Source organism: Coenobita brevimanus, chromosome 58, assembly GCF_032717465.1.
Source record: "Coenobita brevimanus isolate Jiangsu-jjx chromosome 58, ASM3271746v2, whole genome shotgun sequence".
Classification (NCBI taxonomy): domain Eukaryota; kingdom Metazoa; phylum Arthropoda; class Malacostraca; order Decapoda; family Coenobitidae; genus Coenobita; species Coenobita brevimanus.
In genome coordinates this window covers 4,787,844-4,814,442 of record NC_137011.1, presented here as the reverse complement: position 1 = coordinate 4,814,442, position 26,599 = coordinate 4,787,844, and the positions used below count along the sequence as shown (strand labels likewise).

Below are 26,599 nucleotides of genomic sequence, written 5' to 3'. Positions count from 1 at the left end.
CACTCACCCACTCACTATCTCAGCCACTCACACTCATTTACCCTCTCACTCACTCATTCCCTAACTCAGCCACTCACTCATTCACCCCCTTACTCTCTCACCCACTCACTCACTGCCTCACTCATCAGCTCACTCACTCCACTCCCATCTCCATCTCTCCATCCACTTTCCTCCACCACCACACTCCATCACTCTAATCTCATCCCTACCTTCACACCTTAAAAGTACATAGAACTTCTGTAACCTCTTCTACATTTTTTTATCTGTATTACCTGATAACATAAAGAAATTGTTTGTTTGTTTTATTTATTCCAGCAATGCAGCAAAATACATACAAGTTACCGATCAAGGAGAGCATAATCAGAATTCAAAACACCTCTCTTCATGATACTTTCCAACCTGTCGCTACGGGGGGTCAAAGATGGGCCAGATCGGCTGATGGTAACGAAAAATAAATACAGAAGAAGGGCCTAATACACGAAGAAAGTCACAGTAAGTTTTAATATTTCCTTTTCTCTTAATGGATGAAGCATTGTGGATGTGACTTAAAGCATTAGGAGAAATACTCTGAGATGGTTAGGCCTTGTGGAAAGGACGGAGAATGAGAGACTGACTAGAAGAGTGCATGTGAGTGAGATGGAGAGGGGGAAGTGGAGGGAGAGGCCGATGACAGGGTGAGAGAATGGCGTGAAGATATAATTATCTGTCCCCGCCCCGGAGGGGCTCGGGGACAGGTATTGTTTTCACTCTGTTTGTTTATTTGTTTGTATGTTTGTGTCAGTATGTCTGTCTGCTAACAACTTTACGCAAAAACTACTGTTGCGACTTTGACTAAAATTACAAGGATGATGGGCTATGACCTTCTCATCACCTGAATAAATTTTGGGCTAAATTGGGCCAAGGCCCAGGCTGTATGCCCCAAAAGTGTATTTTTTTTTTTCCATAACTCCTTTCCAATTCGTCATAGCGACATGAAACCAAAACCTAAAGGAGCATCTTTCAAATCTTAATCCTATAACATGCGTCATTACATCAGGGGGGTCACCCCCCAGTTAGCGGCAGGGTGGTCAGTGTCAGATGGGTTGGGCCTAAAATTTCAAATGGACATAAAATCGTCAGTTTTCACCTGATTTACCCCAAATTTGATATGTGGCATCTTTGACCAGATATCCTGTTGTGTTTATACGTCAGCACTAAAATGATTGCCGGGGAATGGTTTGTTGTGCCTTGGCACCGCTTCTTGTTATGAGAAAGGTGAGTTTGAGTTGGAGGAAAGACATCCAACTGGCACGGGACAAGGTGACAAGGGGGCGATTTGTTTGAGGCCAACCATACGGAATTTAGGCGTCTGATTATAGATGGATAGACAGATAAATAGATGGACAGACAGATAGGTAAATACACATATATAGCCAGATAATTAGACAGATAGGTAGAGAGATAGATAGATAGATAGACTGATGAATGGACAGACAGATAGACAACCAGATAGATAGGCATGCAGACAGTTCTCAATAGTCTTACGTTACGACACCGAACTAATCGTAAACAGATCTGTGAACCCCACTCTAGGAAAGTAAGCAACCAACGCTCCTGTTTACGATGTGGGAAAAATCCGGGGACTGAAGAGGTTAATAGGGATGATTTCTCAGTAGATAGGGTGACTCAGTGGACAGGTAGATGAGCAAGGTAGACAGGACAGGTAGAAAATTCCAGGTGGGACATTTCCTAGCCCTTCCAGCTCCTTGAATTCATCTTAGGATTCCGAGTCGGCGCAAGAGTTACGTGTGGGTTGCCAGATGCTACCTTCATGGCGACTGTTGACACAATTTCAGACGATTTACGCGGAATATCTAGGCGTTCCATGTGTCAGTCATTTTCTAAGTACCCATCAAAGCGTCCAGGTCCCGCTATGACCTTGTTACTTGACGCAAATAAGCTCCAATACTTTCGCTTCCCGCCCCCTCGCGCAGAACGTCACTTGTTTCTGTTCCCGTGGATGTGACGTCATGTGATGTTGTCCACGGTCATGGCCAATAGGCTCTCGGAAATCATGTGACGTCACCAACATGCCAGCCAATGGGGAAGTTCCCAGGTTATGACGTCATGAGGCGGCACCCTTATATAAACCACCAAAGGGAGTCACAGAGGTTAGTTTGGTTGGCTCCTACGTTGGTGTATGCTGCTGAATTTTCTCCCAGACGTGTGAAAATTAAAACTAGCTCACCGAAACGTTAAAACAACCCACCGAAATGGCCGGAAACGCCCTAAAGATGCTGTAAGTAACCAATGACGTCATCTGATGTTGATTTTATGTTTGTGTGCATTAGGATGTGACCCGTTTCTTTTGTTTTAGTCCCTGCTGAGCTACCTGCATTTTGGTAGGTAGGATAATGCGTACATGTGTGTGTGTGTGTGTGTGTGTGTGTGTGTGTGTGTGTGTGTGTGTGTGTGTGATTTTGACGCCAGAAAAACTATATATATGTGAAATATAAACTAATATTACCTTGCCAGAGAGAGAGAGAGAGAGAGAGAGAGAGAGAGAGAGAGAGAGAGAGGTAACTGTCAAGGAGTGAAAGTGGGAAAGGTCTAAAAAAAAAAAAAAAAAAAGGAACAGAGATGAGGCAGTAAGATAAAGAAAATTGGCAGTGGAAGAGTGAGAAGTGTGGTGGTGTGGTAGGAAGTGTGGCAGTGAGATGCACTGTGGTAGACTGTGGTAGGAAGACTTTTAGAGTGTGCGGTATAGAGACAGTGTGGCAAGGTGTGGTAGAGAAAGTGCTAGACAGTGTGGTGGGGTAGTGTGGTACAAATGGTGTGGTAGACTGTGTAGTACAAATGGTGTGGTGGACAGTGTGGTACAAATGGTGTGGTAGACAGTGTGGCACAAATGGTGTGGTGTACAGTGTGGTACAAATGGTGTGGTGGACAGTGTGGTACAAATGGAGTGGTGGACAGTGTGGTACAAATGGTGTGGTAGACAGTGTGGTACAAATGGTGTGGTGGACAGTGTGGTACAAATGGTGTGGTGGACAGTGTGGTACAAATGGTGTGGTGGACAGTGTGGTACAAATGGTGTGGTGGACAGTGCGGTACAAATGGTGATGTAGACAGTGTGGTACAAACTGTGGTAGAGAAAGTTTGATACAAATGTGTGGCACAGAGACAGAGGCCCTTATTTTCCCTAACATTTTTTCCTAGGCGATTTATTTTGTGTATTACTCCTTACTATCCTAGTCTGTATTATATAAATCTTGTAATATCGCCCTAATCTAATTACGTAAATTACAGAATTACATAAACTAGCAGGATCCAAAAATAAATCGCTAAGGAGAAGGTGTTAGGGAGCTTCCTTAACCGGAGAAAGTAGGGGCCAGAGACTGATAAGGAGAGGTGAAGGTACAAAGGAGAAAGAGTGAAGCAAAGATGAAGGACAATGAGTTACAGAAGTGAGAGAGAGAGAGAGAGAGAGAGAGAGAGAGAGAGAGAGAGAGAGAGAGAGAGGGGAGGTCGGCATGGGGAGCGTGAGAGGCAGGAAAGAGAAAGGAGGTGAGGCAGAGGCACTAATGGGAGGCAGATTGGCACGGAGGTAGGCATTTGGGCTGGCAGGTAGGTAAGTAGGATGACAGGTAAGTAGGGAGGTAGGTAGGTAGGTATGTTAGTAGGGGGAAGGTAGGTAGGTAGGTAGGTAAGTATGTTAGTAGGGGGGGTAGGTAGGTGTGAAGGTAGGTAGGTAGATTAGCAAGGAGGTAGGAAGGTGGGTATGTAAGTAGCACGATTGGTTGGTAGGTAGGAAGGTAGGTAGGTATTCGAGCTGACAGGGAAGAACGTAGGTAGATATGGAGTGACAGGTGGGTAAGTAGGTATGTAAGTAGGTAGGTAGGTAGGTATTCAGGCTGACAGGTCTATATATATCTACTTATACGGCATGTGTATTATATTGGCCTATCTGCCTAACTTATCATCTATATCTATCTATCAGTCTATCTATCGATCAACCTATCATTCTCTGTCTCTGTCTCTGTCTCTGTCTGTCTCTCTAGCAACCAGCCTTCACCGTAACCAAGTGTACCCAACCTACCCATCAATCAATCAATCTACCTACCTACCTATCAGTCAGTCTACCTACCTACCTACCTACCCTATCTATCTACCCATCTATCTATCTATCTATCTCCCCTACAGTGTGGTGGTGGCAGGTGTGGTGGTGGTAGCAGGAGGACACACATTACACCTGGGAAGAAAGTGTCCTGAGATCATGCCCTTCCCGAACCTTTCCGTCAACAAGGTCAGTACATAGGAAAAAACGCATCTCCTTAAGTACTATGCCTTTTATCTATCTGTTTATCTATCTGTCTGTCTGTCTGTCTATCTACCTATCTGTCTATCTGTCTGTCTGTCTATCTATCTCTCTTTCTATCATGTTGTATCTGAATGACTTTTTTTTTTTTTTCTTACAGAGAAGTTCCATGCAGAGGATTTTGGAAACTTTTTCAGTGCTCTCTCTCTCTCTCTCTCTCTCTCTCTCTCTCTCTCTCTCTCTCTCTCTCTCTCTCTCTCATATACTGTACAATTATAATGAGCTATGGAATCTGAGGACGCAGATGTACAACTATATTCCTTTTACTTTAACTTGGTCTAAAATTGCCCTCTCTCACCATATTGAATGTCGAGTTTTAACAATAGTTTAACATTAGAATATGATGCTAGTCACGAAGAAGTGCTGTGGAAAGAATGTAGGGCTGTGGTATCGTCTCTTTCGACCACAGAGCTACGTGAAATAAGCAGCAAAATGATGAACATCTGGGCCAAGTTAAGGTGAGAAGAGTATAGTCACGAAGAAGTGTTGTGAAAAGGATGTAGAGCCATAGTATTGTCTTATTCTGCCACTGAGCTGCGTGAAATAAGCTGAAAGAGGACGAAAATCTGGGCCAAGTTAAGGTGAAAAGAGTATATAGTCACGAAGAAGTGCTGTGAAAAGGATGTAGAGCCATAGTATTATCTTATTCTGCCACTGAGCTACGTGAAGTAAGTCGCAAGAGGACGAAAATCTGGGCCAAGTTAATGTGAAAAGAGTATATCAATCAACAGACTTCAGGTATTAGATCTGGGCAGGTAATCTCACATCCTCTCTCTCTCGGGAATTTTGTTTTGTTGGTATCCTGTAGGTACATTGAACCTGCTGGAGAGGGACGCCTTCACGTGGTGGCACTGATATAACCGGGCGAATCAGTTGCCTGGTTATGCAAACGTCCTTCACCTCCTTCCCTATCCCCCCAAAAGGAGATTGGTGGACTGCAGAAGGAGGGCAACTTCAGCCTGCAGTCCACTTGGTTCACATTTCAGACGGGCCTACAGCAACAACAACAAATACTACTACTACCACTACTACTGCTACTACTACTACTACTTCTACTACCACTACTACTCTGGCCCCCTCAAGACGGTTTTATTCTGTTTAAGGAGGAAATTTCGGACAAAAGGGGTTTACAGTTTCCGGTGCATGTGTTATCCTTGTCACTTCCTGTATATCTCTACCGATCTTTACTAAACACAGTACGATAAATGTTTTGCAGGGTTTCAGAACAGAGGACACGTGTAGGATAGAGAGGATGTTTTACAGATATTAGTGTCCATCATCATCATTAACATTCATCGCCATCATCATCATCATTACCATTCATCGCCATCATCATCATCATCATCATCATCATCGTCGTCGTCGTAGTTATCATTATCATCATCACTACCATTCATCGCCATCATCATCATCATCATCACTACCATTCATCACCTGCATCATCATCACTGTCACCTTTATTCTCCTTCATCATCATCATCACTATTAGTATTCCTCCACCTCATCATTATCATCACCACCACCACCACCACCACCACCAGCATCATTATTAATACAACTACTATTCATCATCATCACCACCACCACCACCACACCACCACCACCACCACCACCACCACCACCACCACCACCACCACCATTATCATCATCATCATCATCATCACCACCACCACCACCACCACCACCACCACCACCACCATCATTATTAGTACAACTACTATTCAACATCATCACCACCACCACCACCACCACCATTATCATCATCATCATCATACTATCACTACTATCCATCATTATCAACAGTACCGCCACTAACCATTCTGTTATTATTCATTCCGTATAGTATTTTCCTTCCTACTGTCCACCCGTGCTACGTCTGTAAGAGGGACGGTGCCGAAGCAACCCAAACATACGCTGCCTCACCTTTGAAATAACACACACACACACACACACACACACACATACACACACACGTCAATCAACCCCTCTGGCAAGATGACGTATAGAGATCAATATTGCTTTACCAGACGATTATATTCAGTTTAGAAGTGCAGCTGCGAGGGAGAGGGTTAATAAAAGAATGTAATTTGACTCTTGCAGTTTAAAAAAAGTCTCCCATTTTTTTCATATCTTCCTTATGCTTTCTTCTTCCTTCTCGTCGTCGTGTAGTTCAAGTCTTTCTCTTCTTCCCGTATTTCTAACTTCCTTTCCGTCACTCCTTTTCTTCCTTCTCTCTTTCTTCTCCTCATTTTCTCCTCCTTACTCCTTTTCCTCCTACTTTTCCTTCTTCTTCCCCTCTTTCCTACTTCCTCCTCTCTTCTTATTTTCCATTTCTTCTCTCTTTCTCCTCCTCCTCACTTCCTTTTCCCGACTCCTTCCTCCTTCCTCCATTTCTCTATCTCCTCATTTACTTCCTCCCTTCGTCATTTTTCTCCTATTCTTCCTCCTCTTTCTTCTCTCTCCTCTTTGCTTCCTCGTCTTCATTCCTTCCATATGCCTCTTTTTTTCTTCCTCTTATTCTTCCTTCCTTCCCTTAATCTCTTTTCATCTCTTCTTACTCTTATTTTTTCCTCTGCCTCCCTCCCTTCACTTCCTCTTCCTCGTTTGCACTCTGACCTTCTCTCTCTCTCTCTCTCTCTCCCTCTCTCTCTCATTATATTTTGCATATTTTCAGTTTATTCCTACTCTTTTATCATTCCTCATTTCCTTCCATAACATTTTTTATTTTATTCTCTCTCTCTCTCTCTCTCTCTAGGAAAACAGGTTCTAGGAAGATTACATAAGGTCAAGTCGGCAAGAAACGCTATTTGCACTCGATCCACGGAGAGTTAGAGAGAGAGAGAGAGAGAGAGAGAGAATGTGTGTGTGTGTGTGTGTGTGTGTGTGTGTGTGTGTGTGTGTGTGCGAATTTAATATCCTTACCACACCCTGTTCGTACAAGACAGGAACGAGAGAGAGAGAGAGAGAGAGAGAGAGAGAGAGAGAGAGAGAGAGAGAGAGAGAGAGAGAGAGAGAGAGAGAGAGAGAGAGAGAGAGAGAGAGAGAGAGAGAGAGAGAGAACAGCAGTACTCTGGCATTAATTCCGAGTCACGTTGAAGTGCACGTGAAACAGTATCGCTCCTTCCTTACGTAACCTCTGCTCTTCCCAAAACAGAGGATGAAAATGTTAAATCCGGTTTGCGCTGCTGAGTTTACGTCTTCTGGTCGGTGTATTTGTTGTTTTTGCTGCTTGTTCTTGTTTTTTTCATGGGATTTTTTTTGTTTTGTTTTGTTTTAGGAAAAGTATCGTTGTGGTGGAAATGTTAAATCTGGTTTGTGGTGTTGATTTTACTTTTTCTGTTCGGTGTCTTTGTTTTAGTTGCTTATTCATGATGTTCTTGTTGTTTTTGTTGCTTATTCGTGGTGTTCTTGTTGTTTTTGTTGCTTATTCGTGGTGTTCTTGTTGTTTTTGTTGCTTATTCATGATGTTCTTGTTGTTTTTGTTGCTTATTCGTGGTGTTCTTGTTGTTTTTGTTGCTTATTCGTGGTGTTCTTGTTGTTTTTGTTGCTTATTCGTGGTGTTCTTGTTGTTTTTGTTGCTTATTCGTGGTGTTCTTGTTGCTTTTGTTGCTTATTCGTGGTGTTCTTGTTGTTTTTGTTGCTTATTCGTGGTGTTCTTGTTGCTTTTGTTGCTTATTCGTGGTGTTCTTGTTGCTTTTGTTGCTTATTCTTGGTGTTCTTGTTGCTTTTGTTGCTTATTCTTGGTGTTCTTGTTGCTTTTGTTGCTTATCCGTGGTGTTCTTGTTGCTTTTGTTGCTTATTCTTGGTGTTCTTGTTGCTTTTGTTGCTTGTTCTTGCTTTTTTCAAGGCAATTTCGTTCGGTTTAGAAAATTATCGTCATACTGCAAGTGTTAAAACCGATCTTTGTTGTTGATTTTACGTTTTCTGTTCGGTGTCTTTGTTATTGTTGTTTGTTTTTGCTTTTCAGTGGATTTCGTTCGGTTCAGGAAAGCATCGTGGCAGTGAAGGGATTAATGAAGGCTGTATCCAATCCCTCCAGCTGGAAAAGTCTGTCCAAAAGCTGAATAAAATCGTCTGAAGGCAGAAGTAGAAATGATAATCCACTCCATTGAAGCGAAAACGGGAAAATTACTGCAATCCTTCGTGACGATTTTTTTTATTTTAAAGACATGGGATTTTAAAATGACTGAGAAAAATCGCTAGTCCGCAGTGAGAATATAATAAATCCTTATTCTAGTCTGTTAAAGAAGCCCCCTAACACCTTTTCCTAAGCGATTTATTTGGCTTATTACACCGGACTGATCTCTTCTGTTACGTAAGTTTTCCTAATATCGCCGTACTCTGTATATATAACGTACAAAAGGATATTAACTTAGCTGTGTCCAAAAATAAGTCACTGAGAGAGAGAGAGAGAGAGAGAGAGAGAGAGAGAGAGAGAGAGAGAGAGAGAGAGTCACCATTAACTCTCCCTCAGGTTTACGCAACCCAAAAACACTCCATCTTTCATTAATTCTAGGTCATGTAGATGATTTTTTTCCTCACTCTCTCTCTCTCTCTCTCTCTCAAAAAAAAAAAAAAAAAACACTCCATCTTCCATTAATACTAGGTCATGTAGAAGCTTTTTTCCTCTCTCTCTCTCTCTCTCTCTCTCTATATCTACCTGTCCAGTGTTCAATTCTCACTTACGTCATTCTATAAATATTTTTCCTGTTGTTTTTGATGACGGAAATTCTTACGAAAGAGAGTAAAATATTAAAGTCTTTCAAAACAGACGGACGGTGATTCATACATACTTGAGATTCTACGTACACACACACACACACACACACACACACACACACACACACACACACACATTCACTCACATGCATTCGTACACACACACACACACACACACACACACACACACACACACACACACACATACACATACATGCATTCGTACACACATGCATACATTTATACACACACACACACACACACACACACACACACACACACACACACACACACACACACACACATTCACTCAGATGCATTCGTATACACACACACACACACACACACACACACACACACACACACACACACACACACACACACATTATAACAAGATCAGGGCCTCGTAGTGAAGGGGTTAGTATTTTTTTTTTACTCCCATTTCCTCTTCCTGGTTGCATGATTGACCGATGCCCTATTATTGCCAGATTGCACAACTTCCGGCACTGCAACGGCTTGTCTCTTGCAATATGTATGGTTGTATGGGAAGAAGAATTCCATGGGCAGTATTTTCGTTGATTGTGGAAGCTCCCTATCACCTTTTCCTCAGCGAATTATTTTGGTTATTACACCTTACTGTCCCCCTCTGTGTTACATAAATCCTTCCAATATCGCCATACTCTAAGTAAATGATGTACAAAAAGGCTATTACAAAGATAGATCACTTAGAGAGAGAGAGAGAGAGAGAGAGAGAGAGAGAGAGAGAGAGACCACATACACACAGCCAAATCCATGAACTAACTCCTCTTTCAATCTCGCAGGTAAAAAGCAAACTCACATTATCTTCTTTTTAAAACTCCCGCCAAATGTACTTAACCCTACTTCCTTGTACAGGTATTGGGTAACTGGTTCGTGCTACACAAATTCGACACGGCCAACACCTGTCTGAAATGGAACCTGACTCGCGTCTCCGGTGATACGCTGTTGGTGACGGAGACGAGGCAGCTCTCCTTCCTCGACTCTCTCGGCGTCGACCACACTCACGCCATTACTGCTAGGCTGGATATACCGAACCCAGAGGTGCCCGGCAAGATGAGGATCCGATGGCCTACGTGTGAGTATAAGGGAATCCAGCATCATTATTTTATTATTATTATTATCACCATCATTATCATCAACATCGTCATCGCCACTCTTCATCGTCTTCATTATCATCATCATCATCATCATCAGCGTATCCAGTCCTATGATATCTGATTGAATGGGGATCCAATGGCCTACGTGTGAATATAAAGGAATCCAGCATCATCATTTTATGGTCATCAACGTCATCATTATAATTATTATCACCAACATCATCATCGTTATCATCGTTATTTTTAGCATATTCGTAAGTGCAAGTTGGGTTGAAGAATAGAAGGCGTGAATTCAAGTAGGTTAGGAATGGTTTGTATGTCTGTCTATCTATCTATCTATCTATCTATCTGTCTGTCTGTCACTCACCCACTCAGTCACTCAATCTATCAATCTATCTATCAAACAAACATCTTCATCTAATCGTCATCATTGTTACACGTTTGCCCGCAATTTCATCTTTTTATCATATTCAGACTTTTATACTGAAGTTCTGTGGCATCATATAATCACAGTATTATTTTCACCTCCTTCACTGTCATCATTTCACCATTATCATCACCATCAGTATTCTATTCACAATCTTCACAGTCATCATTTCACCATCATTATCATCACTATCAGTATTATCTTCACCTTCTTCACTGTCATCATTTCACCATCATTATCATCACCATCAGTATTATCTTCACCACCTTCACTGTCATCATTTCACCATCATTATCATCACTATCAGTATTATCTTCACCACCTTCACTGTCATCATTTCACCATCATTGTCATCACCATCATATTCTCATCACCATCTTCACTGTCATCGTTTCATCATCACGGTTATCACAGTGTCGCAGTCTTTCTCACCTCCGTATCAGCAGTAGTAAGATAATATTTCCAAATTCCTTTTACTCAACGCTGGCTTACATTGTTCAGAGCAACTTCAGCAGTATTAATGTATACGGGTATTTTATGAAGTTAAATATTTTGCCCTCAAACACACACACACACACACACACACACACACACACAACACGAAGTCTCTCTCTTCTTACACAACACACAAAAAATGTAAAGCCTTTCTACACACACACACACACACACACACACACACACACACACACACACACACAAAGTGGTTATGTCCAGTTTTTTCGTTCGTCATAATGAAAACGCTTTGGGGTGTTTGAACATTACTTGGGAAAGAATCTACACTCATGATCATAAACTCATCCCTACTCATCCCCATACAGAAGCAGAGAGAGAGAGAGAGAGAGAGAGAGAGAGAGAGAGAGAGAGAGAGAGAGAGAGAGAGAGAGAGAGAGAGAGAGAGTCCTGCATTTCTACTACCAAGAAACGAAACAGTAATACACAGTTCAGTCAGAGTTTGTAACCTTGACGTTTGGGTTGTGTGTGTGTGTGTGTGTGTGTGTGTGTGTGTGTGTGTGTGTGTGTGTGTGTGTGTGTGTGTGTGTGTGTGTGTGTGTGTGTGTGTGTGTGTGTGTGTGTGTGTGTGTGTGTGTGTGTGTGTGTGTGTGAACTTTTTGCCGTGACTGTAGGAACACGAGAGTCAGGGTCAGACCTCGGCACTCCCTAACCCTATCACCACGAGGGCATCTACTGCATCTTAATCTATCTATTTCTATCAGTCTATCTATCTATCTATCTATCTATCCATCTATCTATCTATCTCTAGCCTACATGATGCAACATGGATTTAGAGCCCCGGTGCCAGTCAACATTCCAGCACAATGTCAACACACACCATGACAAAGCCTTTCCTAATGACTTCTCTTGCCCAGCGTCTCTACATCGGATACTGACGCTACTTTAATGCTTGTGTCTTAGTAATTTCCTATCTATCTATCTATCTACCTCTGTCTATCTGTCTGCTTGTCTGTCTATCTATCTAGCTAATACCAGATGCCTTAATCTCGTAATTGATGGCCACAAACAAATCACCTTCAAGTTGCTGTGTCCTCTGCCATTTCGCTACCATCCCTGCAACTCACACCCCCCTTTCTCATATAGCTCCCCACTGCATCCCTCCATCTCATTCTTCTCTCCACTCCATCCCCCAGTCTCATCCTTCCTCTTCAACTCCCTCATCCTCTTCATATATCTTTCCATTCCCTCCCTCCCTCTCATCTTTCCTCTTCCTCTCCAACTCAAGTCCCCCTCCTTCATTTATCTCCTCGCTCCATTCCTCCATCTCATCCTTCGTCTCCCCTCCACCTCATTCCCCGTTCCTCATAATCTCCCCATCCCTCCATCTCATCCTTCCTTTCCCCTTCCACCTCACTCACATACGCTCCTTACTTTCCTAGAGGCTGGAATTATCGAGCTGTGTATGACCAGGATTTGGCACCCCATTTTTATCTTGACACTCATTGAATAGACTCTGCAAGATAGGTAAATATGAAGTTACGTGCGGAATAATTTTTTCAGGTGGACACAGAATTCCAGGGGCTTAAATGGGGAGTGAATGGGAGTGTGGCCCGTTCAGTTAGGGAAATTTTGGTTAGTATTTCATTCTGCTAAGTTCATGTTGGCTCTCTGGACCCATCCTAACCACATCCTTGGTGGGAGAGGAGGTGTGGATGATGGTGGTTATGATGATGATAATTGTGATGGTTATGATAATGATAATGATGATAGTGTAATTTTCGAAAGCACTATATTAGTGTACTAAAGCAGCGATTAACTGGATTTCTTTGAGGATGCATAAGGAGAGAAATACTGCTTAGAAAGGCGTACAAAAGAAAGCATAGAGAAACACATGTAATGCTCTTTTCAGGGTTGCTTAGTACAGAGAAGACTAAAGGCGGTTTTCTTGTGCTGTTTGGAAGCTCACTAACACCTCTTCCTTACCGATTTATTTCTGATTCTGCTCCGTTACACTCTTCTGCAATCCATATCGATATTAAAGAGATCTAAGAAGCCAAAAAGTGGATATTAAAATGGGTAGTTTAGAAAATAAATCGCCGAAAAAGAGGTGCGACGGAACTTCCTCCTACGTGGAATTTGACGTGCAGTTTTACATGCAATTTCACGTGGAATTTTACGTACGTGTAGTTGTACGTGGAATTTTACGTGGAATTTTACGTACGCGGAGTTTTACGTGTAATTTTAAGTGAAATTTAACGTACGTGCAATTTTGTGGAATTCAACGTACATGCAATTTTACGTGGAATTTTTGTTGGATTTTACGTGCAGTTTTACATGCAGTTTTACGTAGAATTTTACGCACGTGCAATTTTACGTGGAATTTTACATGGAATTATATGTACGTGCTATTTTACGTGGAATTATACGTGGGATTTTATTTGCAGTTTTACGTGCAATCTTACGTGGAATATTACGTGCATGAAGAGGGAGGGAAGGTGCACGTGCGACAAGAAATTACACACCAGTCATCCCAAGGTCGTTACGCTGCCTTCCTTGATTCCTTTATTTCCTTCCTTTACTCCTTTATTCCCTTCCTTTATTCACTTATTCCCTTTCTTTATTCAGTTATTCCCTTCCTTTATTCCCTTCCTTTATTCACTTATTCCCATTCTTTATTCAGTTATTTCCTTTCTTTATTCATTTATTCCCTTCCTTTATTCACTTATTCCCTTTCTTTATTCAATTATATCCTTTCTTTATTCATTTATTCCCTTCCTTTATTCATTTATTCCCTTCCTTTATTCATTTATTCCCTTCATTCATTCATTTATTTCCTTCATTCATTCCTTTATTCCCTTCCTTTATTCATTTATCCCTTCCATTATTCCTTTATTCCCTTCTTTATTCCTTTTTCCTTCCTTTATTCCCTTCTTTATTCCTTTATTCCCTTCCTTTATTCCTTTATTCCCTTCCTTTATTCCTTTATTCTCTTCCTTTATTCCTTTATTCCCTTCCTTTATTCCTTTATTTCCTTCCTTTATTCCTTTATTCTCTTCCTTTATTCATTTATTCCCTTCCTTTATTCATTTACTCCCTTCCTTTATTCCTTCATTCCCTTCCTTATTCAATTATTTCCTTTCTTTATTCATTCATTCCCTTCCTTTATTCATTTATTCCCTTCCTTTATTCCCTTCCTTTATTCATTTTTTACCTTTATACCGCTTAATATATTCTTTTATTTCCTTTTTCATCTTTCTTATTTTCTTTTATGTCCTTTATTCCCTTCCTTTATTACATTCATTCCACTTTTTATTTTTTATTTTTTCTCTCATATCCTTAATTTCCTTCCTTTATTTCTATTATATCCTTATTTTCATTCCTTTATTTATCCTTATTCCCTCTTATTCCCCTGATTTTTTCCTCTTTATTTTCCTTTACTCTCTTCCCACAACCCTCCTGTTTCTCCTTGTCCCCTTGCTACATTCCTCTTCCTTCTTTTTCATTCCTTCCTTTTATACCCCTTTTATAACCTTCGTATCTATTTCCGCAACAAGTAGCTAGACAGACAGACAGGCAGATAGACAGATAAATAGATGGATGGATAGATAAGTTGAAAAAATGCCGTCTCAAAGCGCGGTTCGACTGGCAAAAAAAATAAATGAAAAAAAATGAAGGCTTAAAAACAGGATGATGGAGACAGAAACGTTTGTGTGTATTTCCGCTCCAGCAAACGTTTCCTGATGTGTTTACTTATACCAGAAACGATCGCTACCCAGTCACTCAGGAAACAATGGCCACACAGATGTTGGTAGTGGTGGTGGTGGTAATAGTGGTAGCAGTAGTAGTAGTAATAGTAGTAGTAGTAGTAGTAGTAACAGTAGTAGTAGCAGTAGTAGTGGTGGTGGTGGTGGTAGCGGTGGTAGCAGTAATAGCGGTAGTGGTGGTGGTGATGGTGGTGGTAATAGTAGTAGTAATATTAGTACTGGTGGTGGTGGTGGTGGTGGTGGTGGTGGTGGTAGTTGTAGGGGTGATAGCATTAGTTGTAATAGTAGTAGTAGTATTGGTAGAAGTAGTTGTAATCACAGGCTCATCTGACCGTGAACCCGACAGACAGAACGCCAAAATTACTCTTCTTCTGGTCCTTCTCTTTGATGGGAAAGGGAGGGGACTGAGGGACATATATATACCAAGACAGCTCCACCGCCCTTATATCAGTGCCACCACATGAAGGCGTCCCTCTCCAGCACCGGAACAATAAATATTCCACCCTTGTATTTACCTGTAGCCTCTTACCTGGCGAGAATATCACCAGGTGTGTTGGCTGGGGTTCATAATGAGTCGCTGGTGGTCGTGTGTTTGTGCTCCATCTTTAATTTAGCCTTTAAAAAAATAAGTCGCTTGTTATGTGATGTTCTGTAGCAATATGCAAAATGTAATAGCCAGACGTACTTCTCCAGCATAGGGAAATGTTAAATCTGGCCGTCACTCTATCACGAAGCTTAACTCCCCTGGGTCCTCTAAGATGTTTATATACTTTTCTAAGATTATTTCAAGACGTCTGATATCTTGACCATCCATTTAGCTTGGTGTGTTTTCTCGTGTTCTAAAAGGTGGATCAAGACTTATTCCCGCGCGCGAGAATGTTTTGTTTTTTTACCTTAGATTATCGTCATTACCTTCTTCCTCTGTCTGTCTGTCTGTCTGTCTGTCTGTCTGTCTCTCTCTCTCTCTCTCTCTCTCTCTCTCTCTCTCTCTCGGAAATCCTGGTTCTCACGGGTTTACAAGGACGGAATGTGATGGTTTGGCTCTTACTTCCCGACAGAGGATGTGGGTGTGGGTGGCGGAGGGAAATTTGGCAGTGTTTTTAGGGATTATTCGAATGCTGATGAAGGAGGCAAGGGAGGGGGTTATTGTGGTGTGTGTGTGTGTGTGTGTGTGTGTGTGTGTGTGTGTGTGTGTGTGTGTGTGTGTGTGTGTGTGTGTGTGTGTGTTGGAGGGGAATTTTGAATAGTAACGTGGACGGGAAGGGAAAATATTATTATTATTATTGTTATTATTATTTACGTTTTTTTTTAAGGGACATTGAAATGCTGATGTCCACCCCAGATGAGTGTTTTTGGCGGGAATTTGAGCGTGATTTAAAAAAGAGAGTTGAGGACGAAGGACGGATGGATTGGTGGAGGAAAAAAAAAAGACCTAAAATGGAGATAGGAATATTGCTAATGCTTACTCTGACAGCTGCTGATAGAGAAACAGCGAAGGGGAATAAAGGAATACTTAAATGGAAGAATGACGAGAGGAAAGAATAATAGTAATAAAATGCCTAAAAATTGCAGCAATGAAAATGGGAGCTGGCGACTTGAAAATTAAATGTAGAGGAAAAGGAAGATGTAAAAGGGAAAAAAATATCGAGATAGGAAAATGAAGAAATTATGGGAAAAGAAATTAGAGCACGAGAAATAGAAATAGACTAAATAATAAATAAATAAATGAGGGAAATATCAAAAAAAGCTGAAAATAAAGATAAAGGTTAAGGGAAGGAATGATGAAGGGAAGGAAGACTAGGAAAATAACGAAGGATGGCCAAAGACAGGATGGAAATTGAAGATATGAAACTAACCGGAGAGAGAGAGAGAGAGAGAGAGAGAGAGAGAGAGAGAGAGAGAGAGAGAGAGAGAGAGAGAGAGAGAGAGAGAGAGAAATAAAAAAGCGGAGGATGCAAAGTGTATTAAAATGAGAAATGCACGTGAGAAAAGAATGTAGTGAGAGAGAGAGAGAGAGAGAGAGAGAGAGAGAGAGAGAGAGAGAGAGAGAGAGAGAGAGAGAGAGAACAATGGGTCATCATTTCTCGTATGCCAGGAACTCCCCAATTCTTCTTCCTGTGCCTCTTCAGACCGAGGACGCTATTTCTTTTTATTTCGGCTACCGAGATACAATTTTTATTTATTTTTATCAGTGGCCTCTCGATTTAAAGTAGTTATCTCTGCTAGTCACGAAGAAGTGTTTTTTTTTTTTTTTTTTTAAATATAGACGAAGAGAATTTTAATGCCAAAAAAGTATCAGCTATTTTCTGTCCTAAAATATTGAAAGGGTAATAGACAGAACGACAGCATCATCATTATCATCATCATCATTATCATCATCATCATCGTCATCATCATCATCATAATCAGCAACAACAACAACAACATCATTATCCTCCTCCTCCTCCTCCTCCTCCTCATCATCATCATCATCATCATCATCATACACTTCATCGTGATCAATGCATCTTCCAACATTATCATCATCATCATCAACATCCTCCTCTTTCTCTTTTTCATCATCATTATCATCATCATCATCATCGTCATCATCATCATCGTCAATACACTCCTTTTTCTCCTCCTCCTCCTCCTGTGCAGTGTGTAGCTTCCACGTTATGTCCACAGACTTCCCATTAACTCAATGTAACTGGTTTATAATGTCATGCCGTAACTATTATTTTATTTGTTTACTTTCTCTTTCAGGTTACTCTATCGGGTAGCTTATAGATAAAGTATTATAGAATGTGACTTTTCCTTTCCAATGTTTCCTATAAAATTTCCATGTCAGTTTTTCCATGCTGCATGGTGGTTTTTCTCACTTTTTCCTGGAGGGTTTGGTGGTGGGGGGAGCCTTCTTGCTTTCCTATCCTTATCCTTCAACATGTAGAGTTAGATCTTGTAGTCATAGTTTTCTCTAACAAGCAGCCTCGAAAGGACCATAAGGTCTGTTGCTGTTTGCTTTCCTGTGTAATCCTGTGTAATCCTCCTCCTCCTCCTCCTCATCATCATCATCATCATCGGCATCCTTCTTTTCCTCCTCCTCTTCCTCCTTCTCCTTATCATCATCATCATCAACATCCTCCTCTTCCTCCTCCTCCTCCTCATCATCATCATCATCAACCCAACCCCCACCAAGAAAAATAACAATTCCACACCAAACAAGGGGTATGGTATATAACACACTCATATACTACGAACATAAAACTGGGATATAATGACAGGATATGATATGTCGACACCTAGCGGATATACTCAGAAATTATTACTATTTATGAAGTGGTATAATCCTTCAGAGCGAGAGAATTCCCTTTAAATGTGTGTGTGTGTGTGTGTGTGTGTGTGTGTGTGAGAGAGAGAGAGAGAGAGAGAGAGAGAGAGAGAGAGAGAGAGAGAGAGAGAGAGAGAGAGGATGGGGGAGCAGAGGGTGTACAGTATAGTAAAGAAATGCAGACGAGAAGAGAGAGAGAGAGAGAGAGAGAGAGAGAGAGAGAGAGAGAGAGAGAGAGAGAGAGTAAAATAATTTGATAGTAGTTGGAAAATACAAACACAATCGTACTGAAGGAAATAATGACAAACCTCTCTCTCTCTCTCTCTCTCTCTCTCTCTCTCTCTTTCTCTCTCTCTCTCTTTCTCTCTCTCTCTCTCTAGTGTATATTTGGACGTGTAGCTGATATAACCAAAAGAGTGTGACGCGAAGAAGAGTATGTCATGATAAATACTCAAATATATCCGGGAAGAACATCATTATCCCCAGTTCCATAATTCTCCGATCTTTTTTCGTAATTCTAAGGTCATTTTTTCACGCCCTCTTCTCAGTCCATGATTTATAACTCAACCCCTTTACCCCGAGAATATCTTTTGTTTTTTCATTTATTTTTGACCGATATCTTTCACTATAGGAAGGCCAAAAGAGACGTGGGTGAGGACAATGAGACGGGAAGCTGGAGATGAGTGTTGGGGAGATCTTGAGGAGCTAGCACAAGATAGGATGTGGTGGTGTGAGTTCATCGAGGCCCTATGCATCCCCGAGGGTGCCACAGGAAATGATTGATTGATTGATAGGATAAATAGTTAATAATTGAGAGTTTAATGAAGGCTATTCTTAACCCCCCTACAGCTAAAGGTCTATATTCTCCCTAGCACATCTTCCTTAGCGATTTATTTTTGGATATGATTGGCTGATAACTTTTGGCACGTTGTGTTGGTAAAACGAGTCGATGTTAAATGAATTTTTACATAGCACAGAAGAGGATAGTCAGGTGTTATAAACAAGAAAAATAAATCGCTAAGGTAAAGGTGTTTGTAGATTAAGGCGCGATGTTAGGGGAATTTTTTCATAACACGGAAGAGGACAGTCAGGTGTAATAGCCAAGTAAATAAATCGCTTAGGAAAAGGTGTTAGGGAGCTTCCTTAACCGACGAGAGTAAAGTCTTCCCGAAATTAACTAAAATCGTGTGTAGATGAAAGAGGAAGCTCCCTAACACCTTTTCCTTAGCGATTTATTTCTGGATATGGATTGTACGTAGGGAAGAATGAATAAATATAATGTTTCACCATAAGCTCTATGAATTCATTCCCCATTTCCCCATTAACCCCATTAGCACGTAAACCCCTCACCCATTTCCCCCTTACCCCCTCACCTATCACCCCCCCTCACCCATTTCCCCCATACCCCTTCACCCTTCCCCCTCACCCATTCCCCATTACCCCTCACCCATTTCCCCCTTACATTCTTACCCTTAACCCCTTCCCCTCCCCCCTCACCCATTCCCAGTTAACCCTCACCCATTACCCCACTAATCCCCTCACCCATTTCCCCGGTACCCCCTCACCCTTAACACTTTCCCTTCCCCTCTTACCCATTCCCAGTTAACCTTCACCCATTACCCCACTAATCCCCTCACCCATTTTCCTATTACCCCTCACCCATTTCCCCCATATCTCATCACCCTTAACATCTTCCCTTCCCCCCTCACCCATTCCCCATTGCCCCATTAACCTATTTTCTTCTTCTCACAGCTCTGACGGGCAGCGCAGACTTCATTGTGTTTGATACTGACTATGAGACCTACATGGCGGTGTTTGAGTGTGACAGAGCTGGCCTTCTTCACAGACGCTCCGCAACTATACTCTCACGCACACGCAACATTGATAAGATGTTCGTGGAGAGGGTGAGTAGGCGCACGCAAATACATACGTACATACAAACGCGGACATACATATACACAACATACTCTCACGCAACATTGATGGTATGGATGTGGAGAGGGTGAGTAGACGCGCGCGCGCGCGCGCACGCACACACACACACACACACACACACACACACACACACACACACACACACACACACACACACACACACACACACACACACACACACACAAGTACTCTCACTCACTTGTACACACTTCTTCTAAACACGCGAAATATGCAACACCAAAACTGAACGAAATACCAGAAAAATCCACCAAACACAATATTTTCCATTTATAAGTTTGCAGTTCTAATATTAATTCCATAAGTCTTCGTTTCATCACTTCCTGAACACAGTCATTGTACGTGAATTATGTAAACCAAAATAATACGTGAAATAAATGCCTGATACTCTTTCCAAATGTCTCCCGCGTAGAAGTTTACATTTTCTAATTCTGTATGTCAAAAATGTTAGGTTCGTTTGCCTCATATAAGCTGACATTTCAAATTCTAAATCTCTCAAATTTTAGGGTTGTCTTGCTCATATAAGTTTACGATTCTGATTCTAAATACCACAAATTTTAGGCTAATCTCCCTCATATAAGACGATTCTAATTCTAAATCCCACAAAATTTGGATTAATCTCCTTCATATATTTTTACGGTTCAAATTTTAAATCCGACAAATTTTAGGTTAATCTCCTTCATATATATTTACTGTTCTATTTCTAAATCTCACAAACTTTAGGTTATCTCCCGTGAGCGATTCTAATTCTAAATCCCACAAAATTTAGGATCGACTTTTTCATATAAGGTCATAATTCTAATTCTGAATCTGATCAATTATAGGTTCGTCGCCTCCTGGACACCGCTGGAATAAGTCACTCTGCACTCAGCACCATCAGTCATGACCTCTGTCGGGAGTCAGGGTAAGTAAAAATAAATAAATAAACAAATAAATAAATGAATAAATAAATAAATCTCTTGAACTTGAAAGGCGTATCTAAGTCCACGCGTCACCTACGGATCATAGTCATATTCTCTCTCTCTCTCTCTCTCTCTCTCTGTCTCTCTCTCTCTCACCAGGAACCACAACAAACGCATATACGATGACCTTTCCCTTCCCACCCAAACTAACTCGACCGGACCCAAACAAAACACGTCCCTGTCTCACAACCCTATCTTAACCTAGTCTCACCTCCCTCTCCCCCATCAGAAACCACAACTGGCACGTAGACGGTGACCTCTTCGGCCTTCTCCCTGGCGTTGACCCTGCAGAAGTGAGGAGGAGAGTGTCAGAGGGAGTACAGGAGTATGATGTCACCCAGCTTGAGATCATAGGCGAGGGTATTTCGCCTGAGGATGGTACTTTCAGGGGCAGCCTCAAGAAGCGGCCTGAAGTGTAAGGGGACGGAGAAGTGGGTGGAGAAGTGTAGGTGGACGAAGTGGATGAGGAGGCTGGTGGACCAAAAAGTAAATTAAACAAAAAAAAAAAATGGGTGAAGAAGTTGGTGAAGAGATGAAGGACAAAGAAGTGAATGAAGAAGTTGGTGAAGAAGGGTAGGTGGACAAAGATGTGATTGAAGAAGTGTACGAGGTGGACAAGGAAGTTGATGAAGAAGTTGCGTCCATGGTGCCACCTCTCCATGCCTTCCCTCGTGCTACACGGGCATCTGGTAACGCTCATGAATGGAATGTCACTCAGCCATATTGAGAACTTCCGCCTATCAGAATTCTTTCATTCCCCGTACTGCATCTCTTTGGAACTCGCTTCCCCAGAGTTGTTTCTCTCCAAACTTCAACCTACAGCTGTTCAAGTCTAACTGTTAGATATTTTATGAACAGAGGACACCAGTAATCTGGTGTATGGATTATTTATTTTTTTTTATTCATTTGTTTTTCCTTCCTCTGTTGTTATTTAAAAAAAAAAAAAAAGTGGCCGGGAGTACAGGTGGCCCAAGATATGACTGGAGGTCGAGCAAGTAGAGGGCGGATATGACTCGGAAGTGAAATTAGTAGAGAAAACCGAGACGTGGTTGGAAGCTGATGACGAAGAGACTGAAAATGGATGCAGAAGTAGGAGGAGGTGAGTGAAGCAACGCAGGAAGACGGAAATGTATCTGGAAGTGGAAGAGGAAGTATAGGTGGATCAAGAAGTGAGCCTCTGTTTAATAGAATGAAGTGGATGAAGTGTGGGTGGAAAGTGATTAGGCAAAGAAGTAGATAGAAGTGTAGGAGAATGAAGAAAAGGCCAATGAAGAAGAAGAAGAAGAAAAAGAAGAAGAAGAAGAAGGAGGAGGAGGAGGAGGAGGAAGAGGAGGAGGAGGAGAAGCAACTCTGTGTAGCAACGTAGTATATGTATGTTTTATGTCTGTGTATAGTATGTGTATGTGTAGTATATGTATGTATAGTATATGTATGTGACTTGTGTATGTGTAGAATGTGTATGTAGCATGTGTATGTATAATATGTGTATGTGTGGTAATCAGAATTGGAGTTACTGGTATAACGTTAAAAAATTGACCCTAATTATAAAGGTAAATTTCTCTTCCGTGTCTCGGTAAATGATCCTCAGTGTAAGTCTAACTATAAATGTCCCTTACTGTAATAATAATAATAACATCTTTACTATAATACCGCCTTTATTTATTCATTTATTTAGCACCTCAGACCTCCGTATTTTTATTTTTATTTTTTTATCTGACGGATCTAAAGCTCTTGGTGTTTACGTAGACGTGTGTGACATTGTTGTATTTATGGTGTTACTCATCGGTGTGGTGTTATGTGTGTCAGTGTTAGATTGGTGTTGAATGTCTTGAAACACACACACACACACACACGTACAAAATCACTCCCCCCGTACACACAATCACCCCACCCCATCTTTCTAAGCTTCTCAGTGTAACGTTATAACCCTCACTGCTGCAAATCAAAATAAAAAAAAAAATCCCACATAACAAACACGTAAAATCATCTCTATTTTGGTGTTGTGGCTCGATGTTCAGAATCTAAATACTCGACAATTTTCTCCTTACCAGATTTAGATACTCTGAAAATGAACGCGGCCCTACAACACGAGATTGTTTACGCTCTTCACCTCGATATACTTAATTAAATTTTTGTAACCAGGTAATTAGGTTAATGGCTTCCTAATTAGTGTATATATTTCATTTTTTATATATATTTTTTAAGGATCTCATTTATCATGGGCTTTGTAGTTTTAAGTGGCACAAAAATAAACTGTAGTAAAAATAAGTTTAACTCTCCTTTGCATTGTCCATGTATTTCTTGGTGATACTTCTCTCTACCTCCTCTCTCCCCCCCTCCCCGCCTCTCTCTCTCTCTCTCTCTTTCTCTCTCTTTCTCTCTCTCTCTCTCTCTCTCTCTCTCTCTCTCTCTCTCTCTCTCTCTCTCTCTCTCACATCAACATTTAGCCTACCTATCCATCTATTGTCAGAAGCACTGATTTCACAGAGGGTGACCAGAGACAAGTCGCCCCCAGTTCTCTGCCATTCCCTCCCTCCAACTCACACTCCATTATATCTTCATCCCTCCATCTCATCCGCGGTCAATAAACAGTGACTTGAAGAGGCGAATTGACTCCTTTGGTACTAAGTGAGTTCGCAGGATCGTGGGATATCGCTGAACAGCCGGGTACGTAACAAGTGACTGCTCCGTGAGACTGCGTTAAGGTAATATCCATATAATTTGTCAACACCACCTCCAGTTTAGTTATAAGGACATATGGTCCGTTTTCCTGAGGTTAACCCTGGCCACAGGAGTTAACCCGGGGTGGAGGAGATAGAGGGGAGGTCCTTGGACTCATGGCTGGAGCAGGTTAACCATTCATGCATGTCGCGAGATACTTAACGAGGGATAAGTCGCTTGCACGAAGGGCCTTGGTGGGTGGGGTCAGAGGATGAGTGAGACTATGTGCCCCGTGGATTTTGACTCCCACGTCCATGATAATTTATAATATTAATGTAGGTATTAACAAAGATCTCAAAATACTTTTGTTTACCATGATTCCGTTTCTGGTAGGTGGAGACGCTCACCATCCACTCACTCGATTTAGTGTTGCCCTCGGGTGACTGTCCTTTCCTCTCTTCCTTCCTCTTGTCTTTCTTTCCTTCTTTCTTTCCTCTTCCTTCCGTCTACGGGTAATTTTACACTGAGTGACAAGCCAAATGGTTTCCTTTACGTTAGGAAACCATTTACTACGCTGGGTGATAACCATATAACCAAATCATGGCGTCTGGTGGATTAGGGGGTAATTAAAGCGCTCCAATCGGACTGAACTGTGCTGGTTTATATCCATGGTGTGGTTGGTGTTTATTACTCACGTAATGCCACTCAGGAAAGTGTGAGGCTGGTCATTCTTATCTTAAATGTCAGGACCAACTTGCCTAGCCCTGGGCTCTTACGCTACTCATGGGGAAACACAGGATTAGATGATGATGATGTAGATACTGTATTTTCAAAATATTTTTGTTTACCATGATTCCGTTTTCTTTTATATACAAATACATCAAAGAAAACGAATTGAAGACAGACTAATGTATAAATGTAATGTATTAGTTGGCTTACTGACCACACTGCATGGAACATCAATAGACATTCTTCTCTCATAAAAGTCACTAAGCACCCCCCTAAATTACTGGGGACTGTTTCAGATATACGCTGCCCTAATCATGGTATGGGGTGCTATAGCTTGTAATTCTGAAGAAATGAAATGCAATGGCAATGCAGTTTAAGGACATGATTTTTGACAATTCACATTTTCAGAGTCTGCTAATGCTCTTAGCAACACAGAAACCACGTTAACTTATGTAATAATTACACATACCACAACTGGCTGTTACAGTATACAGAACTAAAATACATGTACAGTATTAGGAAGTGTCAAGTCAGTGCTGCATACCCGCAGAAATGAGCAGCATGGAAAGAGGAGCTTCTATTGGTTGTGTAGCCTTTCACCCAACTTGCATAAAAAGACTGCACAATTTTTAGAGCCACTTACTGTTTATGTTATCCCTGGTTTCTAATATGGCATACCTATCACATGTTCTAGGCTAATGCAACTGATATGCATTCTGACTTAATTTCTTATTTCATGTGATATTTATATGAATCATTTACTAGAGCTCATCAATGTGTAATTATTTCTTTAATTATTCAGTGATTGTATCTCTTATGCAGCCTCAGTCTCTCCAATCTAAATGAACCTGATAACACTGATAAGATACAAACGTTCTGATAACTTACTCGGATACAAGTGAAGTCTACATCTCAACCTGGCATGTGAAAGATGTACAGCTGAGACTCTGCACTGGAAACAAAACATCTTGGTGTGTGATAGCCTCTATTACTTGACACTCCCATGGGTGGAACAACTCTTCCACATTACTCTGTTTCAACTAATGCCTGACGATTTTATTCAGCTGATAGTGAGTGACACGAGTCCTAAACAGTTAACTTGTCATTGTTAAGTCTCTTATTTGGGATAAATCTAATAAAGCATTCCCTTCTAGCTAATGCATGAAGATTTAATTCAACTGAGAGTCGTGAGCCTGAGAGTGTAATCAGTAAACCATTCAATTTTTTCATTCTAATCGAGCTATCTCAAGACAATTTCTATATACTGTATTCATCTTGATACACTTTTTGTGCTAGTGGGTTAGCTGAAACTTTTCTGAAATACTTCACTACCAGAGGTATCCCCCAAGCTACAAGAACAAACTACAATACAGAAGACACCATCGTACTGTTGAAGCTAACCTAGAAGTGTGTACAACAGACAGTAATCACAAAAATGACCTTATGAACAACTGTCTACAAGGATGGTCACTGCAGAAATCCACTATAACTACCTAGAGTGAACAGTAAGTACATATATTACTCAGCTTAATGACTAATGATGATAAATACCATCCCTATATTACAAGAGGTGTAAGAGTTCATGGATTCTGATGCATTAATAGAAGAGAGACCTCTGCTAAGCTGTATAAAACTGTATGGTGATGGAAGGAATCCAGTGCATAAGATGTCATCATGTTGAAATGAATCACAGAAATTGCTTCTATATGCTTGTTTATCTGATGTTGGTAATCTGAGGGATATACACTTTAGTAGTACTGTATAAGGAAAAATGGACGAGCAAAAAATTAACATGTTCTCTCAGGAACAAAACTTCTAATCTCTTCATTTCAAGGATATCTATATAACTCTGAATAGGTAACAGAGTCGAGTGCTATTGGAACTGGTGTCAGGTTAAGGCAAACAGCTATGAGATTACCTGTATACTTGAAAAAGAGTAGTGTCCTGTGCTGTTGGAAGTACGGCTGAGATGATGAAAACAATGATGGTGGTGGTGGAGGCTGGTGTGGGCAGTGTGGTGGTATCAGGACTCATTAAAAAAAAAAAAAAATACTGAAGGTATTAACTGTATACTCAAAACACAGGAGTGTCCAGTGTCAGAGGAAGTGGTGTCAAGATGATGAAAACA

The 26,599-nt window shown here is 41.2% G+C and overlaps 1 protein-coding gene across 1 annotated transcript; it reads left to right on the top strand.

Moving 5' to 3' along the window:
* Positions 1-2,170: 2,170 nt before the first annotated feature.
* LOC145402631 (uncharacterized) lies at positions 2,171-21,577 on the top strand. The gene is made up of 6 exons (XM_080274623.1): positions 2,171-2,278; positions 4,183-4,285; positions 9,971-10,190; positions 19,919-20,070; positions 20,944-21,023; positions 21,311-21,577. The coding sequence occupies exons 1-6, from the start codon at positions 2,253-2,255 to the stop codon at positions 21,498-21,500; spliced, it is 771 nt and encodes a 256-aa protein (XP_080130749.1). The 5' UTR covers positions 2,171-2,252; the 3' UTR covers positions 21,501-21,577.
* Positions 21,578-26,599: the final 5,022 nt, after the last annotated feature.